Source organism: Dryobates pubescens, chromosome 34 (genome assembly GCF_014839835.1).
Source record: "Dryobates pubescens isolate bDryPub1 chromosome 34, bDryPub1.pri, whole genome shotgun sequence".
Taxonomy (NCBI): Eukaryota; Metazoa; Chordata; class Aves; order Piciformes; family Picidae; genus Dryobates; species Dryobates pubescens.
Window position 1 is genome coordinate 4,205,732 of NC_071645.1, and position 16,987 is coordinate 4,222,718.

A 16,987-nucleotide genomic window follows, 5' to 3' on the forward strand; every position below is an offset into this window, starting at 1 on the left:
GGAATATCAGCTGCCCAAAGGGGCTATGGGAGCAAGAGGAAACAGGAAGGAAGCACTGACAGCAGTGCCACCACCATTCCAGAGCCTTCTGATGCTCTCTCCTGAAGGAAACCTTCCTGCAGAATGACTTGTGCCAAACAAGCCAATGCTTCCCCAAACCAGTGGAGCACAAAGCACACATCCTCATCAGAGCTGATGAAGAGTCTGTCCTGCAGCCACCACAGAGCAGGACCCAGGGCATGCCTTGCTCCTCCCATGCAATCAGGGCTGCAAACACAGTGCCCTTACCGTAGCTTCTGGATGTTGGAGGCGATCCCGGACAGCCGATAGATCCCGTCCACGATGCCGTGCTTCTCGATGAACTCCGTGCAGCTCTTGAGGACCTGTGGGACTAGAGAGCAAGTTCTGTTGGTTAGGGGAACCCCTTATGAAAGTTCAGGTAGTGGTCTTGTCAGATGTCACAAACTAGGCCTGTCAGTTCTTTCTTGAAAGACAAAGCCTGTAAGAAATTTCACTTCAGGAGGTGGTGTGAGAACTGGTCAGAGGTATTCCTGGCTTGGAAGGAATGCCAGGATTTTGGGGTGCATTAAGAAGAGTGTGGCCAGCAGGATGAGGGAGTCTCTCCTCCCCTTCTACTCTCCCTAGTGAGCTGGAGGACTGGGTCCAGTTCTGGGCTCCCCAGTTCAAGGGAGACAGAGAACTACTGGAGAGTCTCCAAAGATGCTGAGCATCCTGGAGCCTCACTGTGAGGAGAAAAGGCTGAGAGCCCTGGGGATCTTTAGCCTGGAGATGAGCAGCCTCAGAGGGGATCTCATCAATGATTATCAGTGCCTACAGAGTGGACTCTTTTCAGTGGTACCCAGTGATAGGACAAGAGACAACAGACACAACCCAAGAGGTTCCATCTGAATATGAGGAGAAACTACTTTGGTGTGAGGGTGCTGGAGCTCTGGAGCAGGCTGCCCAGAGAGGTTGTGGAGTCTCCTCCTTTGGAGAGATTCCAAACCCACCTGGCCACTGTGATCCTAAGCAACCTGCTGTGGGTACCCCTGCTTGAGCAGTGGGGCTGGACTGGCAGATCTCCAGAGGTCCCTTCCAACCCCACTATGCTGGGATTCTGTGATAGGGATTAGGCTGAAAAAAAGTCAGGTCTGCTTGAGGGGAGACAGTGCAGGTCCCACCCAGTAGCTCTATAAAACTGAATACATCCACTCTCAGAACCCCAGAACTGTCAAGTTTGGAAGGGTCCTCAAAGATCATTCAGTTCCAACCCCCTCTGCAATGGGCAAGGCCACCTCACATTAGATCAGGCCTTTGGCCTTTGTTCTCTACAGCTACCTGAAGGGAGGTTGTAGCCAGGTGGGGGTTGGTCTCTTCTCCCAGGCACCCAGCACCACAACAAGAGGACACAGTCTCAAGCTGTGCCAGGGGAAGCTTAGGCTCAAGATGAGGAGAAAGTTCTTCACAGAGTTATTTGCCATTGGAATGAGCTGCCCAGGGAGATGGTGGAGTCACCATCCCTGGAGGTGTTCCAGAGGGGACTGGATGTGGCACTTGAAGCCATGGTAGTTAGTCAGGAGGTGTTGGGTGATAGGTTGGACTTGATGATCTCTGAGGTCTTTTCCAACCTTCTTGATTCTGTGATTCTCCAGTCTATACAAAGATCAACTCACACTGTTTGGTTTAAGCAAACTCCACTTGCTGTGCCAGGGCCAGGAGAGTTTTTCTTACTGATAATAATTGCATTGCCAATGTCTGCTGGAGCATGACTGGATTGAGACAGCTACACAGCACACCACACTCACACAAACTGCAGCCAGGCTGGGGTATGACAGAATGGGAAAAACAAGCCCAGAGGACATCATTAGGTGTCAAGTTAATATTCAAGCCGCTTCACCAACTGATTCCTTCCAGCTGACTTCTCAGCCTCATGCAGCACTCACTGCTGGAGCTCTCTGTCCATCCTTGTAAGCTTAAGGAGGAGCAAATGACTTGATTTATCAAAGGGAGAGACAACTGCTCTGAACACAGAAAGAAAATGAGGATTGAGCTCTTGTATCAGCAAATACCCTGGGGAAAAGCTCAGATCCTTGTGGATTCCTCTGCAAACCACCTTCTTGCTCCAGCTCCTCTGACAGTGCAGATTTGTTCCTGCATTGAGATGCCAGGTCTGATCAATTTGCCACGTGACACAGACTCTGAATAGGTCATGTGGCAAATCCCTTTATATCAAGCAGCAAATGCCATCTGCCAGTCAGTTCTCCTAAGTGCTGCTGAACTTAGATGCTCTGTGCTCTCCCCCTCCCTGGCTTGCAGCAAACTCTTGGGGAGCAAAGCCTCATTTTATGTGGTTCCCTAGAAGATCAGCAGGTGCATCCTGGCCTAAGGGCACATCTGCTCCACACTCCAGCACAGGACAGGACTAACCCTGTAAATCTGTGTGGCATGGCAGTCAGACAGGTTCAGCTAGAGCAGGTTGGTCCTGGACCAACCATACCCAAAGAGGCCAACCACAGTCAGTCAGACTTTAGTATGACACAGAAAAGGCCTTGGAAATCAAGTGCTGCATTGCTGGGAGAGGGAAAGCCAGCAGAGGTGATCACCTTCCCCTCTCCCTTGTAGCTTCAATGGTCATTTCAACTTCCAGCCAGAAGATACTTGCAGAAGGAAGCCTTCCTGAAGCTCAAGGTACCTCTCACAGCCTCCTGAGTTGAGTGGCACCACAACTGCTGGCATTAAGAGTCAACCTGATGCACATTTAGGCATCTGAGGCAAGATAAGCAACAGCCTCTGAGTGCTGGAACAGGGCAGATTTAGACTGGATTAGGAAGAAATTCTTTACAGTGAGTGTGGCAAAACACTGGCACAGGTTGCCCAAGGAGGCTGTGGATGCCCCCTCCTTGGAGGTGTTCAAGGCCAGGCTGGATGAGGCCTTGAGCAACCTGGGCTGGTGGGAGGTGTCCCTGCCCATGGCAGGGGGTTGGAGCTGGATGAGCTTCAAGATTCCTTTCAACCCAAACCATTCTATGAATCTGCCAACACTCAGCTGCAAAATCCCAATTTAATGGTCCATACTGGAGCCTCAACAGGGTTGCCCTTGCAAATTAGTAGCCCCAGGTAAAATAAACAAAGCAGCAAATAAATAAGCAGCACATTCCCTGCCTAACTGCTGCCAGGGAGGCTGACACCACCCGAGAAGGGCGATGCACACATGGATTGTACCCTGCCAAGCTCTCCTGTTTATCTACTCCCCATGACCATGGCCAGGACACCCTCCTGTGCTTCTTAATTGAAGGCTGTGCCACGGGGAGTGAGCTCTGTGTGTTTCCAAGACCTTCCCCTTCTGGGGGTTGATCCAGGCTGTGCAAACAAGCAGCATGCTAAGAGTGGTGTTTATGGAGCCGGTCAGCCGAGCAGCAACCTGTTGTGACAACATCAGGAGGGAACAGAGCAGGAAGGTGAGGGCTGTAAGCACCTACAAGGGCTGATGGAAAGTCCTGGGCACAGTTAGAATCATTACTATACACTGAAAAAGAATTCCAGCAGGTTGCTTCAGTGCCTTCCCTAATGTGGATAGCAGGAGGAGCTGTTCTTCCAGCTAAATCTATCATGTCAGCAGCACAGGTACTGTGGGGGAATGCTGCACGGTTGGAGAAGTGACTGAAACTCAGTCAGAGCTACAATTAGAATAGAATAGAATAGAATAGAATAGAATAGAATAGAATAGAATAGAATAGAATAGAATAGAATAGAATAGAATAGAATAGAATAGACCAGACCAGACCAGACCAGACCAGACCAGACCAGACCAGACCAGACCAGACCAGACCGGAAGAGACCTTTGAGATCATCAAGTCCAACCTATCACCCAACACCATCTAATCAACTAAACCATGGCACCAAGCACCCCATCCAGGCTCTTCCTAAACACCTCCAGTGATGGTGACTCCACCACCTCCCTGGGCAGCACATTCCAAAGGCCAATCTCTCCTTCTGTGAAGAACTTCTTCCTAGCATCCAGCCTAAACCTCCCCTGGCACAGCTTGAAACTGTGTCCTCTTGTTCTGGTGCTGCTTGCCTGGGAGAAGAAACCAACCCACACCTGGCTACAACCTCCCTTCAGGGAGTTGTAGAGAGCAAGAAGGTCTCCTCTGAGCCTCCTCTTCTGCAGGCTAAGCAACCCCAGCTCCCTCAGCCTCTCCTCACAGGGCTGTGCTCCAGACCCCTCCCCAGCTTTGCTGCCCTTCTCTGGACACCTTCCAGCACCTCAACATCTTTCCTAAACTGAGGGGCCCAGAGCTGGACACAGGACTCAAGGTGTGGCCTAACCTGAAGGCCCTCTGCTGCAATGGTGACTTGATCCTTCAGATCCTTGAACAAATCATGGGCTGGTTTGGGTTGGAAGGGACCTTTTAAGGCTCATCCTGTGCAACCTCGCTGCAGGCAGCAGGGACATCTGCAACTACAGCAGGCTGTTCAGAGCCCCAGATAACCTGACCTAGAATGGGGCACTCACCACCTCTCCAGGCAACCTTGACCAGTGTCTCACCACCCTCACAGTGAAGAACTTTCTCCTTCAGTCTAATCTAAATCCCTCAATCTGCTGAGGATGAAGCCCAGGACATGGCTAGAGCGCACTTCATCACCACAGAAGCTGAAGGAATGCATTCAGCTTGCTCCTGAGCATCTTTCAGCTGCTTTGAAAGGTTTATTGCATTTCCAGGGCCCATTAACTGTTAATTCTTTGCCATTAAGAGCAAGCAGAAGTTTTATGAGTTTTCATCCTAAGACCATTTTGATCCAGCTCGAAATCAGGCCCTTCCCCCCACCCCCCCAATCATCCTGGGGTTATTTTTTATCCCCTCTTTCATCTTTTGCAATGCTCCCTCCCTGGGTTTTTGAGAGGCTTGCTTTGTTTTTGTTTTCTCAGGATGTTACTGGAATCAGAACTATTTGCTCAGCCTGGGGAGCAAGGCCTCCCATCAAGCTCCCCCCGCCGCCTCCAGCAGGGTCATTTCCACAGCCTCACAGCAATAAGGTGAAGCTGTGGCACAAGCCAGGCCTCTGGGCTGGTTAATGGACCAGAGCACTCCTGAAATGCAGCTGCTCAGCTGAATTCCACACATAGCACACACAGAGGGAAAGCCAAACCTGCAGCCCAGCAGGAACAAGGACAATGCAATGAACTGCGCTGAGCGCCACTCCGAACTGCCCACACAAAGGTAATAACCATGGCCATCAACATTGTGTAACCACCCTTAGGAAGCACATAAAAACCCCACAGCTCAGTGAAGGAACATCTCAGAAGGTTAAGGGCAAGGTTTTGAGTCACAGGAATGCAAACTGAAATAACCAGCCATAAGGTAAGGCTGAGGTCCTCTGCTCTGCTGAGACCTCACCTGCACTACCGCAGCCAGCTCTGGGGCTCCCAACACAAAAGGGATGAGGACCTGCTGGAGTGGGTCCAGAGGAGGCCACAAAGATGATCCACAGTTATAGAATCATAGAATGGTTTGGCTTGGAAAGGACCTCCAAAGATCATCTAGTCCAAGCCCCCTGCAGTCAGCAGGGACATCCTCCATTAGAGCAGGTTGCTCAGAGTCTGGCTGAGCCTGACCTTGAATACGTCCAGGGATGGGGCCACAACTACCTTCCTGGGCAACCTGTTGCAGTGTTCCACCACCCTCATGGCACAGAACTTGTCCCTCACATCCAGCCTAAATCTGCTCTTGTCTCATTCCAATCCATTGCTCCTCATCCTACCGCTGCAGCCCTTTGCAAACAGTCCCACTGCAGCCTTCCTGTAACCCCCTTCAGGCACTGAGGTTTCACAGAATCAGTAAGGTTGGAAAAGACCTCAAAGATCATCAAGTGCAACCTAACACCCAACACCTCATGACTACTAGACCATGGCTCCAAGTGCCACATCCAATCTCTTCTTGAACACCTCCAGGGATGGGGACTCCACCACCTCCCTGGGCAGCACATTCTGATAGCTAACAGCTCTCTCAGTGAAGAACTTTCTCCTCACCTCCAGCCTAAACTTCCCCTGGCACAGCTTGAGACTGTGTCCTCTTGTTCTGGTGCTGACTGCCTGGGAGAAGAGACCAACCCCCTCCTGGCTACTGGACACAGGACTCAAGGTGTGGCCTGCTTGAATCATGTCCTCACATCGGAATCCCCAGGAGAAGCAGCAGCCTGAGCAAGCAGCAGCCCTCCTTCAAGAGCCTCCCTGATTTGTAAGAAGTGATCCACACTAAAATGATTTATGCTGTTGATGAGCTGCTTAAAGCCTGCCCTGCTGTCACAAGCTGTGCTCCTTCCTGCTAGCACAGAGGGATTTCTGTTTGAAGTGTGACTCTCGCACTTGGGAGAAAGCTCAGTGACGGAAGAGCGAGCCACAGAGCAGGAGCAGGTTCCAAGAGCACTCACTGCCCATGTATGGGACTGAACTCTGCTTTGTGAAGGCTGGACTTCTTTTGTTTGTTTGCTTTATGGCAGCTTCCCAGGCACCTGTGGAAAAACCAAAGTGCAAAGTGCAAGCCTGAGAACCAGCAAACCTGTTGCATCAGGCTGGGGAGGCAGATAACTGCCTTGTGAAAGTGCTGTGAGATCAGCAGCGCTCTCAGTGCTGTGGGGATGGCTGTTCTGGGGTGGGGGCTGCACTTTGGCCACAACAACCCCATGCAGAGCTTCAGGCTGGGGTCAGAGTGGCTGGAGAGCAGCCAAACAGAGAGGGACCTGGGGGTGCTGATTGACAGCAGGCTGAACATGAGCCAGCAGTGTGCCTAGGGGGCCAAGAAGGCCAATGGCATCCTGGCCTGCATCAAGAATAGTGTGGCCAGCAGGAGCAGGGAGGTCATTGTGCCCTGTGCTCAGCACTGGTTAGGAAACACCTTGAGTCCTGTGTCCAGGTCTGGGCCCCTCAGTTTAAGAAGGACATTGAGAGACTTGAATGTGTCCAGAGAAGGGCAAGGAGGCTGGGGAGGGTCTGGAGCACAGCCCTGTGAGGAGAGGCTGAGGGAGCTGGGGTTGCTTAGCCTGCAGAAGAGGAGGCTCAGGGGAGACCTTCTTGCTCTCTCCAACTCCCTGAAGGGAGGTTGTAGCCAGGTGGGGGTTGGTCTCTTCTCCCAGGCAAGCAGCACCAGAACAAGAGGACACAGTCTCAAGCTGTGCCAGGGAAGTTTAGGTTGGAGGGGAGGAGAAAGTTCTTCCCAGAGAGAGTTGTTAGCCAATGGAATGTGCTGCCCAGGGAGATGGTGGAGTCCCCATCCCTGGAGGTGTTTAAGAGGGGATTGGATGTGGCACTTGGTGCCATGGTTCAGTCATGAGGTCTGTGGTGACAGGTTGGACTTGATGATCTTTGAGGTCTCTTCCAACCTTGGTGATTCTGTGATTCTGACAGGCAACTCTATTTACTACAGGTAGTTAAGAGGGGAAGAGCATCTACCTTGCTAAGAGAGGCAGGGTAAGAGCACAAACCATTCCTGCAAGCATTTTTTTTGCTCATGCTTGTTCCCCCCACAGCTGCAGTGTTTCGAAATGCCAATTAATTTTCAACTCCCTGCTGTCCTCTGGGTCACTCAGGCAGCAAAGAATTTCTCCTCCTGCAGCTGCAGGCAGTGTGGAGGAAAAAAAAAAAGGAAGGAAAAGGAGAGAGAAACCATCTCTCTTCTTCCCTGCCAAAGCTTGTGTGGTTTGCTCAGCCCTGGAGGTGTTCAAAAAGGGATTGGATGGGGCACTTGAAGCCATGGTTTAGTAGTCATGAGGTCTTGGGTGGACTTGATGATCTTTGAGGTCTTTTCCAACCTTATTGATTCTATCATTCTATGATGTCCCTCAAAATAATTCTCCATGGGGACCCCATGCACCTCTCTGCATCCTGGCCTGCATCAAAAGAAGCAAGGTCAAGAGAGGGGATTCTGCCACTTTACTCCTCTCTGGTGAGACCTCACCTGGAGTACTGTGAACAGCTCTGGAGCCCTCAACACAGGAAGGGCATTGACCTAATGAGTGGATTCAGAGGAGGGCCATGAAGGGGATGGAGCAGCTCTGCTACAAGGACAGGCTGAGGGAGCTGGGGTTGTTCAGCCTGGGGAGATTTAATAGTGGCCTTCCAGTACCTGAAGGGGGCTACAAGAAGGCTGCAGAGGGACTGTTTGCAAAGGGCTGCAGTGATAGGATGAGGAGCAATAGATTGAAATGAGACAAGAGCAGATTTAGGTTGGATGTTAGGAACAAGTTCTGCACCATCAGGGAGGTGGAACACTGCAACAGGTCGCCCGGGCAGGTTGGTTGGGGCCCTATTCCTGGAGCTATTCAAGGTCAGGCTGGACCAGGCTCTGAGCAACCTGCTCTAGTGGAGGAGGTCCCTGCTGACTGCAGGGGTGTTAAGACTGGATGACCTTTGGAGGTCCCTTCCAAGCCAAACCATTCTATGATTCTATGATCTGTAATGCTAACCCCAGCCCCAATAATCTTGTGCTCCAGCAATTCAGAGCACAGCTGGCCAAGCAATAACAGTGTTTGTTATCTTTGGGAAGCTGCCCAAACCAGCTCAAAACTATCAGCCTTCTAAATAGCATCAGCTCATGTTAAAGGAGTCTGTGTAGGGGAGAAGGCATCTGCAGGAATATTTTCTGCCATTTGGGTTAATTTGTGCAGCTCTGTCCAGGCTGCTGGGTCCATTTCTTTATGTTGAACTGGTTCATATGTGCAGAGGCACCTCAAAAAACATCACCCCAGGGAATTTGGCACTGTTTGGGCTCCAAAATGGTTGAGGCAACAAAGAAACAAAATAAATAAAAGGGACACAGGTAACAGGACATTTCCTACAAGGCTACTCTGGATCTAACATGCCAACCTCAGTAAATACTACAGAGATACATACATAAATATATATAGACACATACAGCAGGAGCAGGGAAGTCATTGTGCCCTGTACTCTGCACTGGTTAGGGCACACCTTGGGTCCTGTGTCCAGTTCTGGGCTCCTCAGTTTAAGAAGGACATTGAGAGACTTGAAGGTGTCCAGAGAAGGGCAACAAAGCTGGGGAGGGGTCTGGAGCACAGCCCTGGGAGGAGAGGCTGAGGGAGCTGGCGTTGCTTAGCCTGCAGAAGAGGAGGCTCAGGGGAGACCTCATTGCTGTCTACAACTCCCTGAAGGGAGGTTGTAGCCAGGTGGAGGTTGGTCTCTTCTCCCAGGCAACCAGCACCAGAACAAGAGGACACAGTCTCAAGCTGTGCCAGGGGAGGTTTAGGCTGGAGGTGAGGAGAAAGTTCTTCCCAGAGAGAGTTGTTAGCCATTGGAATGTGCTGCCCAGGGAGGTGGTGGAGTCCCCATCCCTGGAGGTGTTCAAGAGGGGATTGGATGTGGCACTTGGTGCCATGGTCTAGTAGTAGTCATGAGGTGTTGGGTGACAGGTTGGACTTGATGATCTTTGAGGTCTCTTCCAACCTTGGTGATTCTGTGCAGGTCATATCACCCTCTTCAGCTTCTAAGTGCTTCACAAGTATCAGAATCTCTCCCTAGTGGCACCTCAGGGCTGGATCCAGACTGGCAGTTTGATTTTACAGGTGTGGAGATGGAATGGGAGATACCAAGCACGTTCCCCACGGCCATGAAAGGTGGTTGAGAGATGGGTTTGAGCTCCTGAGCACCCAGGTCCCACCCCACCAGCCAGAATTCTGACTCCAGCTGGGGTCATTGCTTGGCCAAGTCCTTTGGAGGTGGATTTTGATTTAAAAAAGTCTACAAATTGTGAAATGCTGAAGGGAAACTGGTTTGGGCATGCCTGAGGCTGGCTGCTCTCAATGTATCTGGCCTGGGTCCAGCTCTGGGCTCACCAGTTCAAGAGACTGGGAACTACTGGAGAGTGTGCAGGGGAGGCTACAAAGATGCTGAGGGGCCTGGAGCCTCAGTATGAGCAGGAAAGGCTGAGAGCCATGGGGCTGTTGAACCTGGAGTATAGCAGCCTGAAAGGGGATGTGATCCATGCTCAGCAAGAGCTAAAGGACCTGTGGGGAGCCAAAGGATGAAGCTGGGCTCGTCTCAGTGGTGCCAAGTGGCAAGACAAGGAGCACTGGGCACAAAGTGGAACCCAGGAGGCTCCATCTGAACATGAGGAGAAAATTCTTTGGTGGGAGGGTGCTGGAGCTCTGAAGCAGGCTGCCCAGAGAGGTTGTGGAGTCTCCTTCTCTGAAGAGCTTCCAAAGCCACCTGGCCATTATGGAAAAGCAGGATGCCAGATCTGAACCTGCTTAGAGGTTTGAAACCTTTTCATTCCCATTCAAACTTGTCAGTTTGGATACTCTGAAAACACCTATTAAAAGCACAAAAATCCCCCAAGGGTTCATTCACTGAGTGAAAGCAGCTCACATAAACCTTCAACCTCATCCCCAGCCAACATTCCCCTCAGCCCTTGGTGATGACTGTGGCCAATTTCATCATCCTGAGCTCAATGTTATGGCTAACACCACACACAGGACCTGCCTCTTTCGTGCAGCACTTCAACAGCCCTTTGTGGAAGAACAAGAAGTGCTTCAATAAATCAACTTGATGTGGTTGGCAGCATTCAAGTCCTAACAATTCCAAGCATACCTGAGGAACTACGTCCCAGGGTTGCTGCCACGAAATCTCTCTGCTCTCTGAGCTGTGGCAGGCCCAGGTAAAGCTGCAAGGTCTATTTCTGATGGCTTTTTCTGAAGGGAAAAATCTTGGAGCAGAGCAAAAACCAGAATCACAGAATCACCAAGGTTGGAAGAGACCTCAAAGGTCATCAAGTCCAACCTGTCACCACAGACCTCATGACTAAACCATGGCACCAAGTGCCACAACCAATCCCCTCTGGAATACCTCTAGGGATGGGGACTCCACCACCTCCCTGGGCAGCACATTCCAATGGCCAACAACTCTCTCTGGGAAGAACTTTCTCCTCACCTCCAGCCTAAACTTCCCCTGGCACAGCTTAAGACTGTGTCCTCTTGTTCTTGTGCTGATTGCCTGGGAGAAGAGACCAGCTCCCTCCTGGCTACAACCTCCCTTCAGGTAGTTGTAGAGAGCAAGAAGGTCTCCCCTGAGCCTCCTCTTCTCCAGGCTAAGCAACCCCAGCTCCCTCAGCCTCTCCTCATAGGGCTTGTGCCTGAGGCCTCTCCCCAGCCTCACTGCCCGCCTCAAGGCTGGATGTTAGGAAGAAGTTCTTCCCAGAAAGAGAGATTGGCCACTGGAAAGTGCTGCCCAGGGAGGTGGTGGAGTCACCACCACTGGAGGTGTTTAAGAAGAGACTGGATGAGCCACTTGGTGCCATGGTTTAGTTGATTAGATGGTGTTGGGTGATATGTTGGACTTGATGATCTCAAAGATCTGGTCTATTCTATTCTATTCCATTCCCTTCCCTCCCAAGGACATCAGAATATAGATTGGAAGGTCTTGCCTTTTGTGCCTCCAGTTAAAAACAGTATTTAAAGAAAGGGGGGGGGAGGAAACCCCACCCCCAAAATCAACACTTGTGTAAATAAGTTTCTACTTTTCAGCCAAGTTTGCTTTCTTTTTTTTGTTTGTCACCTTCAGTCTCCTGCAAAAAGAGAGAGGGTGGAAACCAGCTGAATGAATCCTCCAAGAGTTAAAACATCCAGAAAAGCTAAAACTGGAGAAATATGTCAGACTTGGCTGGCCTGAATTGCAGATGAAGGCTTCTCTCACAGCTGGCACAGCTCCAAACCCAGGCAGAATGTTATTGTAATGAAAATTATTAGCTAGTAAAAGGGACTCCTCACATTAATACCAGGGGCCCAAAGAGATGACACAGAGATTCCCAAACTTCTGCTTGAGCTAAGGGGAACCAGATTGATACAGCTGCCTGCCAAGATGCTGCCCAAGATATCTCATTCCTTGTGCTGCTCTGTTCAGGCAACAGTGCTCTCCCTCCAAATCTGCAATGAGTTAGCATCTAAAGCAACTACACCCCCCAGCTGCAGAGCCAGTGGATGGCTTGAAGGGAAGGGTAACACCAGAAACCCCAGACCAAGCTGGGCTGTCACCAGAAATCCCAAGGTGCTGTTAAGGAGCTTAGCTGAAGAGCACAACCACCAGCCCAGGGGAATAAAGCCACCCCTTGCAAACAGTTGTTGCTGGTGCTTAGTACCTCAGAGGACCAAGATCTGCTGGAATTTGGTCTTGCACACAGCTCTGAAGAGTCTGAGCTTTGAGTTTAGTTATAATCCTGCCCAGCTTGTCCAAAGAACTGCTTCTAAACTGGGGGAACTGGGAAGAATAGAAGGACAGAGAGCAAGACTCAGGTGTGTTGGTGAACTCTGCTCTCTGTAGGCATTTGCTTTCTCAGCAGGAAAAGCTACACCTTGCCCAGCTGATCACAGATCACTGTCCCATCAAAAATGAGATCTAGATCCTCCAAAAGGGAATAGCTTGGCCAGAGAGGTGGGAGATGCCCCATGCCTGGAAACATTCCAGGTCAAGCTGTCTGGAGCTTTCAGCAACCTGCCCTAGCTGCAGATGTCCCTGCAGGGACCTTGAAAGGTCCCTTCCCATCCAAACCATTCTGTGATTCCCACCACACAAGGGTTCCATCCTTGTTTGGGAAGTGCCAGCACACCACAAACTGGAATTCAACCAAATACAACCAAACCCAGGACACTGCCTATCTCCAGTTGCCAGCCCAATCATCTCCACAATCCCCATCATGAATCACCAGGCACAGAGTTTAAGGTGCAGCACTCACCCCAACCACTGTCACTGTCAACATAGCAACAGCTGTGAGAATCCTTTCCTGCCCCCATACCTGCTCACAGTGTTGGCTCTCAGAGACACACACATCAATTAAAGCAATGACAGAGTAAATCCTCAGCCCAACATGAAAAAGGCAACACCATCCTGTTTGCACCACTCCTCCCACCTTCCCCAGTCACCTTCTTCCCCCAAGGAGAAACTCCAGTAAACAAGACCTGAAGTTCAACAGCTGCAAGTTGTGTCTTGCCAGCCTCAGAGGAACCTTTCAGAAGACAGAGCACTGTGCCTCAGAGCCAGGCTGACCTCAACAACTCAGGCAGAGCAAGATAAATGAATACAGAGCTCAGAATTAACCAGGTTGGAAAAGACCAGGTGAGACCTCATCTTGAGTACTGTGTTCAGTTCTGGGCTCCCCAGCTCAAGAGGGACAGGGATCTGCTGGGGAGGTCCAGCAGAGGGCAATGAGGATGGTTAGGGGACTGCAGCACTGCCTGGTGAGGAGAGGCTGAGGGACCTGGGGCTTTTTATTCTGGGGAAGAGAAGACAGAGAGGATTTAATACATGTTTATAAATATCCAAGGGCTGGGGGTCAGGAAGCGGGGGGGGACAGGCTCTGCTCACTTGCTCCCTGTGATAGGTCAAGGAGCAATGGATGTAAGCTGCAGCACAGGAGGTTCCACCCCAACACAAGGGGGAACTTCTTTACTGTTAGAGTCACAGAGCACTGCAACAGGCTGCCCAGAGAGGTTGTGGAGTCTCCTTCTCTGGAGACTTTCAAGGCCCATCTGGATGTGTTCCTCTGTGACCTGAGCTAGACTGTATGGTCCTGCTCTGGCAGGGGGCTTGGACTTGATGATCTCTTTGGGTCCCTTCCAAACCCTGACATCCTGTGATCATCAAGTCCAACCTATCACCCAACACCATCTAACCAACTAAACCATGGCACTAAGTGCCTCATCCAGGCTCCTTTTAAACACCTCCAGTGATGGTGACTCCACCACCTCCCTGGGCAGCACATTCCAATGGCCAATCTCTCTTTCTGTGAACAATTTCCTCCTAACATCCAGCCTGACCCTCCCCTGGCACAGCTTGAGACTGTGTCTGCTTCCCTGGTTTAGACCTTGGTGCATCCTGCATGTGAAGTGTGTGCATGGAGCTGTGCAGGATGTGTCACCAGGGCTCCTGCTCTGTTAAACAGGGCACATCTCTGTATCCTCTACAGCTCATCCCAATTTATTGTCCTCCTGAAAGAGGCTGCAGTGATGAGTGATGACTTGCTGAGGCAGCAAAAAGGCAGCATACTGCAGTAGGTAGAACATTCCCTCTGTGCTTGCAGATTCCCTTTGGGGTATTACAGAGACACGACAGCAAAACCATCTTCTCCTAGCTAAGCAACCCAAGCCAGCTGCCTCAACACAGTGCTCAGGACTAAAAATGTTAGACCTGTTTCAGTCTCTGCCCTTCCTCACCTCTCACCACTTCCCAGCTAAGAGACAGGCAAACCTTCAGGTGTTCGTGGCTGCTCGCCTTGTTTCACAGCACACTGCTGAGAAGTGATGTTCCACCAGCTCCCCCAAGGCTGGTAACCAATGAAATCCTCACCACAACTCCAGTTTGGTTCAGTGTTAGATCTGTGAGGAGCACATGAATGCTGAGCCACTCATTTCAAACACCCTGGGCAGCATTATTATTCTGGGCAGGAATAACCTCAGCAGTACAGGTGAGGAATGGACCTGCTGGAAAGCAGCTTCAAGGAGAGGGACCTGGGAGTGCTGGTGGACACCAAGTTGTCTGTGAGCCAGCAATGTGCCCTCATGGCCAAAAAGGGCCAAGAGTGTGGCCAGAAGGTTGAGGGAGGTTCTCCTCCCCCTCTACTCTGCCCTAACGAGGCCACAGCTGGTGGACTGAGTCCATGTCTGGGCTCCCCAGCTCGAGTGAGACAAAGAATACTGGAGAGAGTCCAGGGGAGGCTACAAAGAGGACTGGAGCATCCTGTGAGGAGGAAAGGCTGCGAGCCCTGGGGCTGTTGTGATCCTGGGCAACCTGTTCTGGGTGACCCTGTTTTGGTTGGACTGGAGGATCTCTACAGGTCCCTTCCAATCCCCTTCAGGGATTGCTTTCTCCTTCACTCCTACTAAATCTTTTTGGATATTAGAGAGAACCTCTCTCAACTGGCATTAACCTACCCCAATCTATGAATGCTTTGGGTTCTTTTGGGGTTTCTGGGCTGAGATGTAATCCCAAAGCTCTACCAGCAGGCACCACGCACAGGCTTCAGCTCCAGCTCTGTGCTGCTATGACAACACTTCTGCACGTTCTGGTTAGGAGGCGAAGGAGCAGGGCTGCAGCTTTGCTTTAACTGATTCAGCTTAGGGTCTCCTGTGGTACCTCAGTCCTCTCTCAGCAGATCAACACTGCATTTGGCTGCAAGGCTGAGCAACCTTAATGCTAGAGAGGGAGGGAGTCTTAAAATGCTGTGCCTGCACCCAGCTGGAGCCGCAGGAGCCCAGGGACGGAGCCGCAGGAGCCCAGGGACGGCTCCGCAGAACCAGTCCTGGGCATTACGTCACTTGGAATACAGGGCAGGGAGGTGAATCACACAGCACAAACCAACCCTGCTGTGAGAAACGGAGACCTGCCCCTCTCAGCAACATTCAAGCTGGAGCTGTTTCACTCCGGGGAGTTAGGAAAGAGCTCTCCAATCAAGGGTGAAAACAACTCGGTAGCTTCGCAGCTGATGAGAGCTCATTAGCACAGCGCGGTCGCAGCAGCTCCACTGCACGGGAGGGGAGTGACCAGGATGAGAAGCGAGCTCCCAGAGGCTGTCAAACAGGAGCCTGCAGTGGAGGCACAACAGCTCACTTCAGCTCAGGATGTGTCTTTTAATGCTAAAGAAAAAAGTGTCCCCCCTAAAGCCGGAGGAAGAAGTCAGCACGGAGGGCAAGGAAGAGCTTTAATGATTGCTGCCTTGTGCCTAACTGAAATGGACAGGAGGAGGGCTGGGGATGAAAGAGAATTTTCTCTCTTTGCCATTAATGAGCTCACTCCACTGGCATGTCTCCTGCCCTCCAAGACTGCTCCCACAGCATGAATATAAAACCAGCTCTATAGCTACCCAGCAGTGTAAATTACCTAACTCCTGATGCAGATCTTACATGGGTTACTGTCTGTTTCTGTCTCCAAACCATCCAGCTGCTGGCTCTCTGATGCTTTTCAAGCCCCAGCAGTAAAGATCTCTACTGGTTCCAATTAACAAGCCAACAAGCCTTGCCACAGACCTGATTCCATAAGAACAAGCTCATATTACTCATCAACTGGTAGTAAAACACTTCATGTCAGGCCAGGGAGTGCACATGGCAGTTACCAACTGAATCAGCTGGAAAAACAGCACCAAACAGCTCCCCACCCTCACCATCCCCTTCCCAGAAGGCACTCATGAATGAGGAGTTTGGGGCACAAAGAAACTCCTCTCCCACCCCAACATCACACTGCTTCTCCTTCAGCCCCCACCCAAAGCTGGCAGACACTGGATGAACAACTCTGGCACAAGAGCTCTGCTGCAGAACCATCAGGCAAGGAGCAAACCTGGGGAAGAGCTCACCAAGCAGACATAGCCAGACAGTGATGCTGCACCCATCGCTCATCTCCTGATGGTTTTAACTCCTGGGCAAGCTGGCTGCAGCCTGTGGTTGCTCCACACTGCTTTCCTTGCTAACCCTCACCATGAGCCGTTTGTGGGGATGACCTTGGCTAGTGAACTGGGAAAGAATTTGAGTCCTGTTCGCTTCTCAGCAATGCAGATACCTCCAGACCTCACAGCCCAGAGTGGGGATGTCACAGTGAGAGGGCAGGAAAGAGCATGTGAAACAACAGCTCATCTGAGGAAGAGCAGGAACAACTGTGTGATGGTTTGCTTGGAGGGCACAGCTCACCTCTGCTACCTCCCTAATCTGATGGTGGGCGAAGGCAAAAGCCACAGAGAGGACCTATGGAGAGCTCATGGTAACAAACAGAGAGGGAAGTAAACTGTGCCAAATGAATTCCTGGACAGGTTGTGAACTCCAAAGGAAAAGGCAGATGGAGGATTTACATTGCAAATCCTGCTACCATCACACAAAAGCACCCAGGAACTGTATGGATTTAACACAACACTTCATTATTCAGTGGGCACTGACACACAAATGAAGTTTCTTTACCTGCAAAAAACAACCCCCAACAACCTGATATTTAATATTTACTTGA

The 16,987-nt window shown here is 51.0% G+C and overlaps 1 protein-coding gene across 4 annotated transcripts in view; it reads right to left on the reverse strand.

The window, feature by feature from the left end:
• Nucleotides 1-16,987, reverse strand: part of ARHGAP32 (Rho GTPase activating protein 32) — a 191,773-nt gene that overhangs the window by 18,007 nt on the left and 156,779 nt on the right. For all 4 annotated transcript variants that reach the window (XM_054176227.1, XM_054176225.1, XM_054176224.1 and 1 more), the window contains one exon: nt 289-391. In XM_054176227.1, the coding sequence (XP_054032202.1) occupies nt 289-391 (103 nt within the window). The remainder of the gene's footprint in view (nt 1-288; nt 392-16,987) is intronic.